Here is a 19,441-nt window from a genome sequence, read left to right on the forward strand (position 1 = left end):
GCTGTTTTTCTCCCAGGCCGTGTGTCAGGGGGCTATTAACACTTGCTCCTGCAGCCGGTCCCTGGGCCATTTGGAAGGTTGCACGCGTTCACACCGGCGCGCGGCCCGCGGCGCCTTCACGCGCTGCCGTTTTGTTTATGCGGAGCGAGGGCGGCTGGGGTGCGAAGGTCTGCAAGGGCTAGATAAAGCCGAGCTGCGACGCTGAAGCGGTCGTCCGGCCATGGATACCACGGAGAGCGCCGAGAGCGCGCACAGCCCAGCACGTTCGCCCTCGCGCAGCCGCTGCCCGCCGCCCGCGCAGCCCGGGTACCTATCAGCCTGGATCCATCCCCGCGCATTCTCCACCCTCGCCCTGTGCCTGCCGACCACGGAGCCCGAGGACCGCCTGGCCCCGGCTCAGCCCCGTGCACCCTCTACCTCCGCCCTCGCCCCGTACCCGTCGCCCTTGCCTTTGCCCGTGCCCAGTGCCCTAGCTAAGTTCGAGTTGAGTCGGGTGGCTCGGCTCACGTTCTTTGTGCGCGGCTTGCGCTTGCTATCCTGCAGGTCCGAGGGCTTCTGGAGACCGTGGGTTAGAACTCCTGGCGAGAAAGAGGAGCTGGCGGAACCTCGTGCTGCAGAGGTGGTGAGTGACAGTGTGGTCCGCTGTGGTTCAGGCTGCAGAGCATTCCCACTCCAGAACACCAATCCAGGCCTGGGGAGTGAGGGCCCAAGTGGCTTGTGCTCCCAATCTGCCCTGTGCTTAACAGTGTGCCAGCCCCAGGCCCTGTGGGTATGAACACGGGCTGGGACATTCGCTTCAGTGCTGCAGCCATTTACTTGCAGTGGAAGAGTTGGGTTGTAGAGAGAGGCTCAGGGTCACAACCCCTACCTGAACCAGAAGCACTGGGTCACACACCTTACCAATTTCTACAAAGAGATGCGTGGTGACTGCGATTACTCCTTTTCTTCCTAGTTGCCCAGCGGCCCGGGAATGATTGAAGCTTCCAGGAAGCTTTTGCAATACCAACACCCTGTCAGGTGAGTGACAGGCCTTAATGGAGGTCTCCTTCAACTCCAGCCCTAAGGAGGAGGGAAATGGGGCATGATCACACAGCTTGGTTTAATAGCTGGCACCCCAGCTTCTCTCTCTTGGAAAACCTGCCTTTAATTATTATGCGTTCCCACCCTGAGGATTCTCTTACTCACAGAATGGGAAAATACAGGACTTACCACGTAAAAGACATCCAGTTGGTGGATGGTGAGTAAATGCTAACAGAATTGGCTAAAAAGAAAGAAAGCAGGCTGATTAGAAAAAAGAAACGTTGGGGCTGGGAATGTAGCTCCCTGGTAAGGGCGTTTACCTGCCCCGAAGGAAGCTCTGGGTTGTAAGACCAGAGACCTCTTATACCTGAAAAGTTGTTTTGCGTTTTTATTTTATTATTTTTAATCCTAAAGGGGCACTCTAAAACTGGCTTCACTGCATGCAGAGTGCACCTATTACTTTCTTGCAAACCAAAAGGAGACATGGGATGGACAATAACGGGTCTGTAGCAGAACATGCTTGACACTTAGAATACCCAGGGCTGGTTCAGCTGTTCACAATTCTGGTTTGTTTTTTACTATTTTTTTGTTCATTTTACTTCTCCTCCTCCATTCCCTACAGGAAGCCAGCATTTCTATAAGATTCTTTGTAGCTTTTATTTGAGACAAAATGTTTCTGATTGTGCCGTGTTCTCAGGACTGTTAAAAGAAGCCCTGTGTGCCTGTGTTAAAGAAAGCCTGGCCTACGCCTGTGTTTATAAGTGGTGTACAATAGTTGATATATGTTGGTTACCTACATATGCTAAAAGTAATTGAAGGACACAGGGGAAAGCAAATGATAAGTGGAATTGAGTTTACTGTGGTCCCCTCTTATTTTTATGTGTCTGAGTATTTTGCTCATGTATGTGTATTTGCACCATGTGCATGCCTTGTGTCCACAGAGGTCGGAAGAGGGAGTAGGATCCCCCAGAACTGGAGTTGCTAATGGTTATAAGCCATTATAAGGATGCTGGGTCCAGAACCCAGATCCCTGGATGAACAGCCAGTGCTCGTAACCACTAAGCCTTACTTCGATTAGTTTTGAAGTGAGGTCAGGGCATAAAATATGTTACTTTTGAAGGGTTGGGGAAAGCTCACATAGGGTGTGTTATAAGTTAGTTATGGTTACTACTGATGAGTCTCCAAGAATCAAATGAGTGGGCTTTTTTTTTTTAATCCAAAGAAATGTCATCGGAAAAGAGATATCAGGTCTTGGAGCAGCGTGGTTCCTGCTGGAGCTCCAGGGACCAGGAACTTGGATATGTGTAACTGCAGTGGTGGCTGTAAGATAGTAAAAGGCCAGATCTTGTACATCTGCATACAGAGTTTTGTCCAGAAACCCATGGGCTCTACACTGTAGAATGTGTTGATGGTTATAGATTTTTTAGCCAGAATAGTGGTATGATAAGGTCAGAGTTTCAGAAAATCACTGAGGGACTGAATAAAGACTCAAAGCAAAACTGGAAGAAGTTACAAGTGAGACACGAAGGAGAGGTTCAAAGACATCAGGAAAGGAGGTGGGACTTAGTGAATGTAGGAAGTATGTGGGAGACAAAGCAGGGCTTTATAACGTACTGGGAAGGTGGGTGCAGAACTGCTAAAAAGCCAGATGACTCCTAAATATGGGGCTGCTCACCAGGTGAGCGCTGTGCTGTGACGGTGCAGATGTGGGGAATGAAGAAATGGGTGAGGAAGTGTGGATGGAAGTGGCGAGAGTTCTCAAGGAGGCAGAGAGGAAGAGCAAGCCAGCTTCCACCTGGTAATGGAGGAAGGGAAGGCCTCAGAGTCACAACAGGGGGACCTCAGAGAACTGTCCACAGTGAGGCAGTCTGACCATTCGTGATGATACCAACCGATTGGGGGCATTGGCAGTTCCAACAACATATTAGAAAATACCTTGGTGACTTTGTAAAGAATTCCTTTCTCTGCTGAACCATTTAATTGTGGTTTCCTCAGTTCACTTTTATCAATTTCTATCTTGACTTGTATCCTGTGTCTTACACTTTTTGTTCAGAGGTCTCTTCTTTGAGGGTAGGATTAGTGATTTATTCTGTTTGATTGGTAGATTAGGTTGGTAGAACCTCACTATCACGTTTATTGCATGCATAATTGACAGCTACTTGCGTAAGTATCTAGATTATATGCTTTTAATGCTAATTATATGCTTTATGCTTTTTTAATGTGTTTTACTAGGAATATATGTAAAATCTGTTGCCTAACTTTCTGTCTGTTAAAATTGGGCACACTGAGCACAGTATAATCTATCTTTGGTTAGAGTGACTCAGTTATATGTAGACAGAGTTCTTTGACCTACACTGAAGTGACTTCATGATAGTCGTCAGCTCAGCCTTGTCTATTTTTGTTTGTGTGAGAAATAAAATAAGGCCACCAGGTCAGATTAAATAATGGTGAAATTTTTAAATTATGAGATAAGGATGCTTACTTGTCAATTAACTGTATTAAACCTACGTCACTCTCAATACATTGATATAGTGTTCCCAGATTGTTTGGATGGGAGAGAAAGATGAATTGGAAAGAAAGATTGGTGTTGGAGCAGCTTTTCCACCTAGCAAGTTGTGAAGGTCTAGACTTTAAAACTACTATCCTTGTACATTTCTGATCAAGCATATTGGCTATATCTGTAACTAAGGACTGCATTTCTGCTGGACGGTGGGTACTTGAAGCCTGTTCAGAGTCCAGACATCCTGCCCTCCTTGTGTAGTTGGCTATCATCCCCGTGTGTGATGGGAGTGGTGGGATTCATTTGCCTTCTGAAGAAATTTAGAGAGTGGAAGTCTAACCTTCCGAATTTTATAAGAATAAACACTTACATAATAAATGGAGAAAGATAAGCATTGATTTTCCTCTTATAGAGTGCCAGCCAGTTTTTAAATCTAATTTTTATCGTGGATAAAGATGTCAGAGAATCGACCTTTGTACATTGGCAAGCAGGCTCCATGAAAGCCGTAACAGTGCAGCTCTCAACCCTGTCTCCAAAGTGTGAAAACTAATTATTAAGCAGAGAGAGCTAGTGGACATCAATTGTTTGGTGACAATTAGGATCCCGACCGTGAGGACATATGGAAAGTATGTTGTCTGCTTCTTTCAGACTATTCTGGCCCAAGTCCAAGTGTTACGACTACTTATACCAAGAAGCAGAAACTCTTCTGAAAAATTTTCCAATTCAAGCTACAATTTCGTTTTATGAAGACTCTGATAGTGAAGATGACGTAGAGGGGCTGGCCTGTGAAAACCAATCTAATTAGTTCCTTCTGTTGACAATTGAGCTGGGTAGAATCTGAATTTTGTACATAAATGTACCATAACTTTTTAAAACTAATTTATTTGTATATACGTTATTAATAAAATATTTTGTAATAACTATAGTATTTGGGCTTCTCTTTGTCCCTACACTAGAATTAAATCTTGGGATTTAAGATAGACATCATGTACAAATGTCCCAATTGTGTTATAAATATTTGTGGTTCCCAAAGGATACTTTTTTGGTTTCTTTATTAAATTGCAAGTTTATCTTAAAATAGTTATAATTTCTCAAGAAACAATACTATATGGGTTTTTGAAAGGCTGGCTCTTGTAATGTCTGGTGTTTTCTATTGATCACAGTTGGATGTTTAGTTACAGATGGCAGTTAGTGAAGAAAATTGGGTGTTGCTGCTACTCTCACATATATTAGAATCTGTTTGCTAGCTCATAGTGAAGATGCTTTAAGTAATTATCTATAGTTGAGAGAGAAAAACAATCTTGGGTCTCTTAAATCTTAAGGTCTGTGATTAAGTATGGAGGGGCATGACTCTCACTCTGACATTCTGCTGTTGTCTTTAATCTGGTGTCCAGTACTTTCTGTATATGTTGAGAGATCCAACATAATTGTAACTATAATTTTAAAAAAGGTTTAAATTTGAATTATTTGTATGGAGTCTAAAATCATTGAGAACATGAAAATTATTATTTTTTGTCCTGGATAAAGCTAAGATTTGAAGGACGTAAAATCCAACGCTATCCACTGTCTTTTGCTCTAGTCCCCTTCTCACAATATTCTCACATAAACATTTTCTTATGGGGAGTAAAATAAATTCTTGGTGACTGTTTTTTCTTATGTAGCCATCACAAAAGAAAACTTAATCCATCCTTTAATGAGATGGACAATGGACAATTTGCATGGTTAGGGTGACATTGTAAAGTATGATCATGAAGTCCTTTTAGTTTATACTTAACCATCTGGTCAACAGTTCAATTGCAAACAAACATATTTTATTAACCTATAATCTGAGCTACTTGTGAGGATAAGGCAGGAGAACTGCAAGTCCAATACTTGTTTGGCAATATACTAAAAATATTTTTCCACAGTATTTCAGAATAAAAATGGGTAGAGGTGGAGACGAGAGGCAATTAGGCCGCTAAGAAATGCCTTGGGCTTGAGTGACTTAGCATATCCCCAGACTTTCCCTCGTAATATTAAACCACATTATCACAACTTTGACTTTAGGAACTCTGGAGCTAATTGAAATAAACAATGTGTCCAGAGTCAGGAAAAATTAGTATCCTGCAGGGAATGGATAGGTTATGTAGAACTGTTCTTTGGGAAAATGTTCTCCTTCTATTGGATTCTATCTCTGCATTTGTGTATTCTAGAGACATGCAAAAGAAAGCCCAATGTATCACCAACATGGGCCCACAACATTAGGTGCTTCTCTTGTTAACAAATTAGGATAGTATAAAGTGGCCTGTCTTTTGTTATATGCCCATTAATGTGTGTGTGTATACACACACACAGACACACACACACACACACACACACACACACACAGTATATGGTTTAGATATGGTCATTTATTTCTTACAGAAATCCAAGCCTATTTAAACAGACAAAATGTTCCTTTAATGAACTAAAATGAACTTGCATAAACCATTAAGAACAAGGATGACACCAAAACCAAATCAGTTTAGGACTGAGCTCCTCGACGATTTCAGGGAAAGTGAAAAGCTATGGGAGGAGGAAGAGTGTGCGAATGTGTGAATAGAGCAGGAGACTGGAAACGTCTTTTACTCGTTTTCCAGATAGGTTCCCCAAAGGCGAAGTTTTCTTCTTAAGGCACAGCAGAGTCTGCTTGCGTTCAGCCTCTTAGCTCATGAAGTTGTGAAGTCCTCTTTCCTAGAGCTTAGTATTTTTTTTACAGGAGCATGGACGTTTTGATAGTGTTGTTTTCTTCCACATTTTAAGCAGTCCGATGGTGTTGTTTATCAAGAGGCAGGCCCTGGCATTCTTGTTCTACCAGAAATGATTTTCGGATTTTCGGCCTCTATCAGCACTAGGCTGGGGAACAGCTTCACTCTCTGATCTTTCGGCAGAAAGCTGTCATTTCCTTGTGGTGCTGAAGTTTAGGACCAAACTGAGCATGCGCTGCCTCCAATTCCCCACACAGCCACCCCTCCCATCCTCTGACTCCGCCCCCACCCCGTCTCCCGTGAGCGTGATTGCGTCACCACGCTCCTGACCCCTGGCGACCCCGGAAGTGGGTCGGGGGCTTGGCCTCGGCCAGGCCAAGGAGCCGGCACAGATAGTGGTGGCCGCTGGAGTCCGGCCAAGCGAGCCTGTCCGGTGGCGGAGGCCGGATGCGGCCCGAGCCGGGGGCCCAGGATGCTGAACGTCCCTTCCCAGGCTTTCCCGGCCCCCGGCTCCCAGCAGCGCGTTGCCTCCCAGGGGCGTAGCAAGGTAAGTGGCGACGGCCGTTCGCCTACTGACTCAAACACCCCGAGTTTGTTCAAGCTGCTGAAGTTGTCCTCTGTAGGTCTACTCAGTACCCTGCTTCCGGCGTGGTTGCTTTTCTGCCTCAGGCTGTCCTCTCCAGTCTTTTGTTCTTTATGGTCAGAAGGAAAAGGCTGAGCAGTGGCAGCCAGAGAGACTTATCTGAAAGACTGGTGGCTAGGGAAGACTGGAGTCTGCAAACCTCCCATCAAATTTGGTGTCACCTTTCCACGTCACACTCCTCTGTGTATAAGAGAACCAATTGTTCCAGCTCTGCCTCATCTGTGGACACCCCTGGTTGACTCTGAGTCCGGTACCGTGCTCTTGACTATTTGTTGAATATGGTTACTGTGAGCAGCAGGTGGAAATACAGGTATATAGTTACAAGATTCTACAAAAATTGTGCAGTGTATTCATTGCAAGGCCAGTGCTGTTTGCTGAATGTTATTTTGGTAGTCCTTAAGTTTGTGACCACATCTTGTGTTTTCTTTTGAGACTTCTGTCTTCTTGGGCTACTCGATTTCTTTTTTGAGTTTTACTTTATATGACTTTAAGACTTTCACTGAATGTTTTACTTTTTCTCCACTTAGATCTGGGGTTTTGACCTTTGATCAGAAAAGGGGTGGAGGTTTTTCATTTGTTTTTTGAAAGTGTCTGTTCCAGCTTTATTCATACATAGTACTTGGATGTTTTGTGGGCTCACTATGGCTGCGTGTATCTTGAGTCCTTTTCCTGTGTCCATTGAATCTTCACAGTTACCCTGAAGATGGGGGTGTTTACTATCTCCATTCTGGGTAAAAAGAAATAGGTTAATGAAAGTCTGCATCAGTCACGTAAGCTTGTGATAGGATTACACCGTTTCCTTCAAGGCTGTGTGTGTGTGGCTGCTCACCCGCCATCGACTGTGAATCTTGCTCTCCTTAAGTTAAATGCTTGGCTCCATAGTCAAAGCTTGCCCTGTGCAGAATGAGAAAGCCAATCTGCCTTTCTTCATTAAAATGGGTATGTTCTCAGCCTTCAGTTAAAGGAGAAAACTTCTAGGCAAAGGTAACAAGTTCCTTAGATGTGGTAGCAGAAAAGAGGGCAAAGTAAAATCTTTGTGTAATTTACTAGGAACCTCAGGTGGGATTAATTTTTTTGTTATAAAATGAGACAATCTTGATCCCTCGAGAGACTGAGTTAGGACTGGATGAAACAGTCTGATAAAGTTTTCAAAAACGGAACACAGACGGAGAGGTTGACAAATTGTTAAGAGAATAGACTTGAAGTAGGAGAGAGATGTCTTTCCAAAACCCACCACTTCATCGTATTCACTGTTTGGCTCAGGTGTTGTAGGGATGACCAGTTTTTTTTTTGTTGTTGTTGTTTGTTTTTTTTTTCTTTTGTTGTTGGTGGTGGTGTTGATGTCTTGTTCATAGGACTAAGTGAGATGATATTTTTCCATAGCACAGCATTGTTATGCGCTCAGCAAATATTACTTACCCTCCGCCTTTCATTCAAGTCTCACCAATTTGAATCTTACAGGGAAACAGATTCCTCATGCAATAGCTGTTCAGTGTTTATTGAGAAACTGTATAATGCCCTACATAGGCTAAGGCATATGATCATGGGATACCCATTTGATGGAGCTGTCTGGGAACATTATGAAACCTTCAGGAGGTTTGGCTTGGCGGGAAACAGTATTCACTTTGGGCAGGCTTTGAAGGTTGACAGCCTCACCCACCTCCAGTGTGTTCTCTCTGATTCATCTCTGTGTGCAATTTCTATATGATTAATCAGCTCCCTGCTCTGGCTGCCTGGCACCACACCTTCCTTGCCATCTGGAATCCCCCTTCTGGAACCATAAGTCACAATCAACTCTCTCCTCTTCTTTTTTTTTTTTTTTTCCCAGAGCTGGGGACTGAACCCAGGGCCTTGCGCTTGCTAGGCAAGCGCTCTACCACTGAGCTAAATCCCCAACCCTCAACTCTCTCTTCTATAGGTTGATTTTAGTCATGGTGTTTTATGATAGCAACAGAAGGAAATAAGACAGTGTGGTGTATTGAACGGTGGTCTCAGATTTCAAGGAACTTTGTCTCACAGGCAGCACAGATCAGAAAACAGACAATTATACTCTATACTTCAGTAGGGTATTATCACCAAAAAAGGGTTGGAGTTAGATGGGAGGAAAATACTGTGAGCAAGTGCTTGACACCAGTGGGGAACCCGTTGACCACCCATTTGGTCAAAGAATTTGATAGAGAGTTGAGGCTAAAACATGGAGCTAGTAAACCGTGACCAGATTATGGAGGGTCTGACTACCATAGTTGAGGGACAAGAGTGTTGAGTTAGATGATGGAGTATACCCCAGAAGTACTGACCTATTTATTTTGGGGTAAATTTTGCCTAAATTAGATTTGACTCCAGAAAGTGAGTTATGCAAGCTTCCTTGAGTGCTGTGTGTTTGCAGTACCATTCTCCCGGCACTTTGTAATGAGCTGGTTGGACAAGTAAAGAGTGGCCCTGTGCAATACAGGTGCTTGAAATTTCCCACTAGATCATCCTAACTAATTAAAATACTAATATACCTGTGTTAATACACTTGGGACCACTGTAAGAGAATATTTGAGAGTGGATAATGGATAAAGGACAGATTTATTTATTAGACGGGGACTGTTCATATCTAGCCAAGGCCTTATTGCTTTGTTAGGATGTGGTGGAAGGCATCACAGGGCAATAGAGAACACAGGAGAACTTGTAGCTTCAAAGCCATTTTTTATTTAAACACCTCCCAGTGTGCCCCCACCTTGCATAACAGGTTTATTATGTATGTTTTTTTGGGGGGGGGCATTCTGACCATTCAGTCTTTCACCTTAAAACCTTGAAAATGTGTTTTGTAAAAGAAAACAGAACTCTGAGTGTTGTGTTACTAAATCATGTAGGCAGGGGTTGATAGATATTTTCTGCAAAGGGCACCGTTATAAACACAACAATCTTCCCCAGTTCATGACTCCATGTCCTATCTTTTCTGCTATCTATAGTCAACAGCATGAGTAGTCTTGTTGTCCTGTGTCTAAGGTTCATGTACTGCCCATCTCTCAGTCACCTGGTAGCCATCTTGTTTATTACCAGTTAGATAGTTGAAAATGGAAGTGCATATCTTTAAGTCACCATTAATTTACTTAGTAATGGCCCAAGTGTCAGACTAACAATAGTGGAGATTCTTCTATGCCAAAGAGAAGCCATGAAATGTTTCCTGTGAGTGGAAATGTGAGAGTTCTTAGTAAGAAAAAAAAAAATCATGCCGAGGTCACTAGTACCCATGGTAAAAACAAGTTTCCATGAACTGCGAAGGAAAAAAGAGAATGTATGGGGAAAACAGGTGTCCATAGGGTGTTGGTGCTGTCCTTGGTTTCAGGCAATCTCTGAGCTTATCTTAGTGAAAGGTCTCTGTAGGCGAGCAGTCATCCAGAGGAGGATGCTATGATTAATAGCTTCCACATACACTGTCAACATTCACACTCAAGACTGTGCCAATCCCCTTGTGTCTAGTCATGGAAATCCTTGACATGGCTGAACCGTGCTCATATCGATGACACACATTCATTGAGGGCTTCCTCTCCTCCCCACATCCTTCCTTACAGTATTTTCCTGTGCTTGATATACTTTGTCAGTGGGTTTGTAGAACACACTATTGCACAGTAATTTTTTGATTTTTCTGTTTAAAGTTCCACTTCAGCCAGTCTTTTGTATATCTTTTGTGATTGTTAAGGTCACAAATTTTAGTTCAAAATGGCAACAATAACATAATTAGTAACAGAGCTAGGACCTGGACATTCTGAATTTCTCATTTTAGATTCAATACTGTGTCTATTATACTTTACTGCCATTATGAAGAAAATTTGTGAGACAGAATTTCTAAGTCCTATCTCATAGTCAGTACTTAAGATAAAGTAATATTTTGTTTAAAATTCCAGGCATCTGAATTTTCTGAACATCTTGAACTAGACAAAGGGGCTCCCTTTGTGATAAAAAAAAACAAAAGTAAATAAATTATTTTTATTAGTTTTATTAGAATTGTTTTTAGTTTTTTCATTTTACTCATTTTTTTTTTTGAGATGGGATCTTATTTTGTAGTCCAGGATGTCCTCAAACTTGCCATGCTTCCCAGAATTTCTTTTAAAAGGCTAATAAGCAGACGGAAGTAGTCCAGAGGCAGATGGAGGAGGGGGAGAGGAAGCAGCCAACTTCGCCCCAGAACCAGATGTAACTTTTGTCTTCCGTTCCTTAGGTACCTTTAAAACAAGGCAGGAGTCTTATGGATTGGATCCGATTGACCAAAAGTGGAAAGGACTTCACGGGATTGAAGGGCGGGTTAATTGAAGTAACAGAAGAAGAACTTAAGAAGCACAACAAGAAAGACGACTGTTGGATATGCATAAGAGGTAGGCAGGCTTCCTAAACATTCCAGAAACTCGCCTGGGCTTTCAGACGTGGAAACACAAATTGCCTTACTGGACCGTAACAGCGTTGTTCTCACTTTGGACAGCATTTCCCTTCTATGACCTTTACATTTTGATGCAGGGATAGAACAAATAGGATGGAGTCTTTTGTAGATCCTTATGTTGTTCCCTTTGAAAGGAACCATGAGTTCACCAGGAAATTTAACACCAAGGCGATACAGTTAAAACTTTCATGGCACCCAGTATATGCAGTAACTGCCCATCCCAGAGCCTGGTGAGTGAATGCTGTTAGAAGAAAAGGTCTCTGAGTCTGTAAAGAAAACCATATATATGTATATATATATATAGGTGTCGTATGTGTTTATACATGTGCTTGTACACACATGCATACACACACACACACACTCATGAGAACACTGGAGACCAGAGGTTGATGGGCTTTAGATTCAATGAGAGACTGTCTTAAAGCATAATGAGGAGACAGCTGAAGTTAACTTCCAGCTTCCACATACATGTGCAGACATGTACATGTACATAAGTGTACATGCTCCTATGTACACACTCACACCTACACATACATAATCAGCCTTTCATTACAACCATATTGATGTATGGTAACAAAGCTTCAAAGCATATAGCAGACATTAGAAGAACCGGGGAGTAGAATTAAAATTTCCATTCAGAGTTGTAGATTTTAATCCCTTTCAGCAGTTAGAAGTAGATAAGCATCTGTCTGTAGACATGATAATGAAATTGGTGATGCAGTTTCTTTATTGAACACAAGAGGGCAAAGTCATCACAGTACTTAGACTAAGGCTTAGAGAAACTCCTGTATAGTTGAAAAATGGTGAATTACTCCATGTTTTTACCTTATGAACATATCTTTTCCTAATATCTATTTGAGGGTTAACGTTATTAACAATGGTAAAAATTTTAAGTAAAAATGCTGTTTCATAATGGCGTATAATACTTTCTCCAAACATGATAGACATTAAATTCATTTATTAAATGTAGTCTAGAACTTTAATATTGTTTGAATGTTAAAACCAAAAATTCATTTTTAATATGTTTACTTTAATTACCTGAATGCTTTCAGACTTTTTTTGGGATCTTGACATAACCCCTAATCTTTTAACAATTATTGAGAATATTAAAAGGCTTTTGTTTACATGATGTCTCTTAACATTACCATTAATTAAAATTAAGAAATGTAAACAATATTTAAAATTAATTTAATGTCCCGCGCGCGACTTTTCGCCGGCAAGGAGCACGCGGACATTAGAAATCCTTACTGTGACCACTTTATTAATTTTAGAAGAGGAAAGGCCACGCCGCGCCAACATGGGGCGCTTATAAAACCCTCGTGCAGCGCACCCACACCTGATTGGTTGTTACCCATGATCTCATAAGGCATGCCCCGGAGCGGGCAAAGACCTGGCACGAAGGCACTCTTGCACATGCGCACAGTTAACTACCTGAAAGGGGGGCCAGCTGGCGCGGCGAAGGTTGGCGCCATCTTGTAATGGCGGAGTCTATCCTGACCTACCACGTGGGGCGCAGTGGAAGACAGCGCCATCTAGTGGTGGCGAACGTATTGCGGCCCTCTACATCTCACCCTTATAATTTATATAATTTTATAGCAGAAATGATCACCCTATCGCGTGCAATGAGGAAACCTCAGCGATGTGCAAGGGCTGATCAAAGGAATGCTGAGTCTCTCTCAATCCCAGTGCAATGGATCCACAGATCCATGGGGTGCAGGAGCAGAGAACTCAGATACAGAGAGTATCCCTCTCCTCCCAGTGCAATGGACCCACAGATCCATGGGGTGCAGGAGCAGGGAACTCAGATACAGAGTAAATCCTGAACAAGATAACCAAATTCCAGGTGAGGCCCTTTGTACAATGGCCACAAGTGCTTGAGTGATAACGGCCTTATCACGTTACTGTTGAGATCTGAGTTTGTAAACCAACCATGGTATGAATACTGATCCACAGCATAGGGCTGCATCAAACAGAGCCACTCCCGATAAGTAGTGAGCACCTCATATGGTCCTCCTCAGCTGTTACCACCAAGGACTGTGGTCAAGCCGCTCTTATAATAAAATTTTGAATTCCCAATTGTTAGTAACTACTCCAGAAAGTTCACCCACTGTACTTGTCTAACAATAGATTGGGGGAGGATAACTCCAGACACTGCAGACACAATGTCTGCAGCAGTAATGGCTGCTACAATAGCAGCGAAAGTATCAAGGTCTTTTCCAGGACAGTTCAGGATCAGTCATTCTTCTCTGGAACAACCAGCAGGCAATGGAACCATTTCTGAGATCTGTATAACCAGGACAGAGTTCTCCAGTCACTGTAGCTTTACACAGGTAGCTTTCTGTGAAGCTACAGTCTGTAAAATGACAACACCAGTTACCAGTTAAGGCAGCAAGAGTCACCAGGGAAATGAAAGGACAGGGGTAACAGCTGGAGTCCAGTCTTCTCCAGGAAGCAGCAGTGTACAGAGTCTGATCGTAGGCCACAGTGGGACGGGAACACACGCAGCGGTAACACTGACTGCAGCAACGGCAAAATCTCTGTGATGACAAAGGATGAAGGGGAATCTTCTATCTTCCTCTCAGGGCAGAGGGATGACTCCAGGGACCCGAACCAGGAGAGCTGAATAACCAGGATCAGCAAGTCTCAGCAACCACTCAGGCAGCTGGCACACTCTTGTAGCATCCTGTAGAAAAAACACAAACATTCCCTCTTCCCCATATAAAATATCTGGACAGGAACATGTCAATAAGTGGATCTCTCTATTTCACCTAGGCAGAAGTATGCCTAGTTGTAGGGTGCCATAAACTTTGGCATCCAAAATTTTAAAATTGAAATAAAAGGAGTATTATTTAGCATACAGGGATAACTCCCCCTTTTTATTTATTAAGATATAGTAAAGATATTATTTATTAAGGTAAGTCCTCAAGGATTAAGTTGAGGACACTGAGCACTTGTATTTATAAATTGACTTGTATACCAAATTATTGTCTCTAGCATAATTGTATTGAATATATAAAGAATGAGATTTTTTTTTCCACTAATTGTTCTTATGTAAGGCCTATAATCTGTCTGGTATCTTGTCCTCCCTTGTTAAGGAGCCCAGGCAATCCAGTTTGAGTTTTTAAATGTCCTATAAAGGAACAGTATTTAGTGCTCTTAACCACTAAGCCATTTCTCTAGCACCTCACAAACTTTATTTACCTAAACATAAGCATTAATTAGAAATGTCAAATCTTGTAAATATTGTCCAGATTCAGTCTTACTAGAAATCTCTGAGCTGGCAGGGTGAGGCTGGGAGTTGAAAGTAAACAAATGGAGTCTTCCTCTTTTCGTGAGGGTGTGTTATCAACTCTATTACCATTTTTAAAGAGCTGGGTCTATGGTTTTGTTTAGTTGTCTGAGCCAGAGCACTGAAGGGACAGTGAGTTGTCAGACATTTATACTGAAATCACTCACTAATTTCATGTAGAAAACTTGTCTCTAATAAAGCATTAAGTAATTGAAATCAATTGTAAACCACAAGCCACACATTGGCTATCAGTATATGAATTGAAAGCTTGATTTAAAAACAGTGGCTAAACTACGGAATTTAATAATCTGTGTTGAAGCAATAGAAACTCAAGAGAATAAACAAGTGATCCAATCATACCTGTAGCCTTTTCATTAGATGAACCACCTATAAATACAGTAAGCGCATTTCCTATGGGTTGTGTGTACAAATATACAGGAAGTACAAAAGCATGTAAAGAGTAAAATTATCAATTTTGTCTGAAAAATTTGTATATGTAATAGGCCAAATATCAGTATTTAGTAGTAACCAATTAACTGTTGTTTGGAATAAGATATGTTTTACCAGGTTTCTATTTAAAATACTTCCATGACTCCAGTCCACAACTCTGTACTAACACAGCTGAAGCTTTATCTCCAATGTGCATAACAAAGACCTAAGTCCTCTGGTAAGGTGAGGTACTTAGCCCGTACTTAGCCAATTAACATATCTTTAGAAGCTTAAAATTAGCTTCAAATATTCTTATCTGGAGTAGTGTAACAGCTACTCCCCAAATATTAAAGCTCATTTTGAGAGCAAAGTTTGTAGTAAAAATTTTCCATATACATTGAAAGATTTAAGTTCTAACTTCTTACACTGAAGAAGCAACAAAATTATATAATATAAGGCTGTTAGCCATTCTTAATGATATCACTTTATGGGCTCTCTAAAACTATAAGTAAGCTCACGAAATGAAAACTCACAATTGTTATGATGAAAACAAATTGTATAAAATCAATCCTCTAAATCTGTCTTGAAATGGCAGTTGGAGTAAGGAAACTGGCTGTAATGCTCTCACAAGTTCTAAAACCTCATCAATCCTTATAAATCCTGTAACAATCTCTACCTGTTTGATTTTTCCTTAATTAAAAATAAGTTTGAGTTAGTCAATGTAACACTGGCAATCCTAAATCACAATCTTTAAGTTCTCTTTGTAACACCAGAACACAGCCACGAGGTCACCTGAGTTCTGAGTACGAGACTAGGCAGCTGTTCTCTGGGCAGTGGAAATTAGCATTAGAATACAGATAACTTCAGGGCAAGCCACAACTTTGGAAAGCAAAACTCAACCTCCAACAAACAATCTAGTCTCCGAGGCACCCCAGGTCTATCTATTATGTTACAAAGTTTGACTGTCAATTCTTACATTTGGATGCACAATTATTCATTTGTTCCTTTTTGAAACGAGTTAAAACCAAGTCAAGGTGTGCACGACCGGCAGATAAAGTTTTTACCATTTTTTCTTTTGAACATGAAACATAAAACTTTTAGACAACGAGAAACAAAAACCACAGACATACACTGACAGACATGGGGACATCCTGGTGCACCAGAGACAAACAATAGACAAAGAGGGGAAAAAGCCAGATGGTGTTCACGGCGACTATCCACTCGAGTGGAGCTGATATGGGCGATGGATTGTCTCAATTCCTGGACTAGTCCACCAACGTGTTGAAACCCAATTTCTGTAAGATACTGAGAGATATTATCTGAGCAGTGCGATCGACATTCGCCAATGGTATGGAAGTAAAACACAGCCCTGAGTATTTTTACTCACAACCCAATTATATTAACTCTATCAGGCTGTGCACAGGCACTGAGATGTCCTTTTGTTTGATTCTCCTGAATAAATTTTCAGGCGGTCTGCCTCTATCAAATCTGATCAGTATGACTCTGTAAAGCTGTCGCGTCAGCGCCCGGACGCCTCGGCGTCCCCAGAGCCGGCGCGGGAGCTTAATTACACCTTTCATAAGCACTAAGACAAAGTTTTTCTCCCAAAATACTGTGTTCCTTTTACCTCCTCCCTTCTCACCCGGGGCGTTTTTTTCCCCAATCTTGCACTTCCAAATTGGAAGGGTCTGGTGCTTGAGATCGATCAGTTCGTTGCAACTTTTCACTATGCTCTGTTTCTGACTCTTTGTTGTCTCGCCCTTCCCCCAACACTCTCCGCTTTGCTGTTATAGCTGGGCAGTTCCCACGCGACCTCTGACGCCGTTTGGCGGTAGCTAGAAACTCAAAGGTCAATAGAAACAACTCGAGGGTTGCCAGAGCAACCATAGCGGCACCTGCCGCGTCCGGCAGGGGACTGAGCTGGAGCAGATCAGGGCTAAACATTGTCTCTCAGAGTTTTTTACCTGCATTCCACAGCTTCTGGATTTCTTCCGTGAAACGGAGGCTTCCTCTTGGCACCGGCGATGTTGTAGCTTTCTGTGTCCCGGATTCTCGGCACCAAATGTCCCGCGCGCGACTTTTCGCCGGCAAGGAGCACGCGGACATTAGAAATCCTTACTGTGACCACTTTATTATAATCTTAGATGAGGAAAAGCCACGCCGCGCCAACATGGCGCGCTTATAAAACCCTAGTGTGGCGCACCCACACCTGATTGGTTGTTACCCATGATCTCATAGGGCACGCCCCGGAGTGGGCAAAGACCTGGCACGAAGGCACTCTTGCACATGCGCACAGTTAACTTCCTGAAAGGGGGGCCGGCTGGCGCGGCGAAGGCTGGCGCCATCTTGCAATGGCGGAGTCTATCCTGACCTACCACGTGGGGCGCAGTGGAAGACAGCGCCATCTAGTGGTGGTGAACGTATTGCGGCCCTCTACAATTTAATAAAACTGCTATATGTTGTACATAGTACCTATGTTTATGAAAATAACTTTCTAAATGGAAAAATACAGGAGTACATAATTTTTGATTTTGATAAATAGATAAATAGATAAATAGATGACAGCTCATGTGTATTGCTGTGTTACTGTCTCTAGTCTCATATCGCATGTCCATGTAGCTTCTAGAAAAAAACCCACATATATGAAAGAACAAGAATTTTAAACAAACATAGCATTTTAGTTTTATTGGAAAAAATTTTTACTTCGCACCACCAGAAGTGTCTTTCGTGAGCTTCCTCTGGCGTCCTTGGGCTCTACTGAGAGACTCTGTAACTTACAGAAGAGAATAAAAAAGAAATGAAAACTTCTCAGTCAGTGAACATGTGGCCCAAAGCGTGGGGATCCCCTTAATTCTGGTGGTGAGCCATGGTGGTTCTCATACGTAGTTAGTTACCTTGCTGGAGGTACTGTGGTACCTTCACCTGGGAGATAGACAGACAGACATAGGTCTTCAGCACCAGCCCATGGTCACCATCTCAGATGGGACTGTCTGGAGGCACCGTCACATAGATCTGGGCTTGAGATTACAATGGAGTGTACTGCAGGTCTGAATCTAGTCATCTTTAGCTGGGGTGGCCTGATTCAGGTCCTGCAGGTTGGTAAAGGCTTTTCTTGTCTCTAGAGCAAGATATAACTAAAAAACAAGCTTTCAACAATTAGGATATTCAAAATTACCATTGAGAGGGGAAAACTGGCATAATTGTTGGTACATATGATAGACAGTAAATATTGATGAATATAATTTATTTGAATATGAAAACCAAAATTCAATTGTTAATATGTTTCCTTTTAATTATGTGAGTGCTGCCAGACTTTTGGGTCTTGAAGTTCTCCTATTCTTCAAATCACCAAGCCTAGAAAACTGCGAATGAATAACTTCTTTCATGAACAAAAAACCCCAAATAAACAACTTTTACAAAGGTTTTATTTGGCTAATGCTTTCAAAGTTGTCAGTCCATGGTCATCTGGCTGCAAGGCTTTGGTGCCAGTGACAAGGTGTTACATGATGGTGAGAATACATGGCAGAGGAAACTGCTAGGCTCATGGCCAAGAGCTAGAAAGACCGACAGGAGAGGCTAGATCTTCCTTAATGAGCTAGTTCCTCCCCTAGGCCCAGCCAACTGGAAGAGCACCTAAAATGTCAGTAGCACCATGGCTAGTATCCAAACATCAACACAGATCTTTAAGGGACAACACCATCTGACTGTTTATTATATTTCCTCCTAGATGTGTATACCAATGATTAGTGAAATCACGTGTGTCCATACAACTCATACATAAGAACACAACATAAAAGCCCATATAGTGAAGAGTGAATGAACTTATCCACATGGCATATTACCTAGCCATAAAACCAGAACATCCTTAGGGCTGCAAAAGACTGTGTTTTGTATGATTGCATTTATATGAAATGTTTAGAATAAGTAAACCTATCCAGACAGAACGGTTTCTTGTGTCCGTGGAGAAAAGGGGAATGCTACTGAGAGGATGTTTCAGTGTGCTGTTAAATTATGACTCCCATTATGTAGACAGCGCCCTCTTTCGAAGGTTCCCGATTCTTGACAGAATCGAAAGAGCTTCTTCCTTTTAAAGAATTATGCCTCCTGATTTTAGTTTATCTCTTTTTAATTGAAAATATTGTTTTCCATGTAATATATTAATCCTTCCTTCCCTAACTTCTCTCAGACTCTCCCTATTTCCCCACCCACCTAAATGCACACTCTTTCTTTCTCTCATTAGAATGCAGATAGGCATCTAACTTCATCATCATAGTAATAATAATTTTAGTGTAGTGAAAGATAAAATAAAAGCAGAATAGGACAAAACACACACACACACACACACACACACACAGAGAGAGAGAGAGAGAGAGAGAGAGAGAGAGAGAGAGAGAGAGAGAGAGAAGCCAAA

General features: G+C 42.1%; 2 protein-coding genes across 11 annotated transcripts in view; both read left to right on the forward strand.

The window, feature by feature from the left end:
* The first annotated feature begins 208 nt into the window (after positions 1-208).
* On the forward strand, positions 209-4,445 carry Ripply2 (ripply transcriptional repressor 2). Of its 4 annotated transcripts, NM_001436526.1 has the most exons (4): positions 213-306; positions 544-622; positions 953-1,017; positions 4,169-4,445. In NM_001436526.1, exons 1-4 carry the CDS (start codon positions 221-223, stop codon positions 4,323-4,325), a joined length of 387 nt encoding a protein of 128 aa, NP_001423455.1. In that variant the 5' UTR covers positions 213-220; the 3' UTR covers positions 4,326-4,445. The 4 variants fall into 4 exon arrangements, with proteins under 4 accessions (XP_087418974.1, XP_087418973.1, NP_001423455.1 ...); XM_087562848.1 differs by lacking the exon at positions 953-1,017 and having other exon boundaries at positions 209-306; positions 4,169-4,364; NM_001398742.2 differs by having other exon boundaries at positions 213-622.
* Positions 4,446-6,579: 2,134 nt separating this feature from the next.
* Cyb5r4 (cytochrome b5 reductase 4) overlaps positions 6,580-19,441 on the forward strand; it is a 68,330-nt gene continuing 55,468 nt past the window's right edge. For 6 of the 7 annotated variants that reach the window (XM_087560269.1, XM_087560268.1, XM_087560270.1 and 3 more), the window contains exons 1-2: positions 6,590-6,793; positions 11,097-11,250. In XM_087560269.1, the coding sequence (XP_087416395.1) occupies positions 6,719-6,793; positions 11,097-11,250 (229 nt within the window). In that variant the 5' untranslated portion in view covers positions 6,590-6,718. 7 annotated transcript variants of the gene reach the window in all.

This window comes from Rattus norvegicus, chromosome 8 (genome assembly GCF_021556685.1).
Source record: "Rattus norvegicus strain SHRSP/BbbUtx chromosome 8, alternate assembly SHRSP_T2T, whole genome shotgun sequence".
Classification (NCBI taxonomy): Eukaryota; Metazoa; Chordata; class Mammalia; order Rodentia; family Muridae; genus Rattus; species Rattus norvegicus.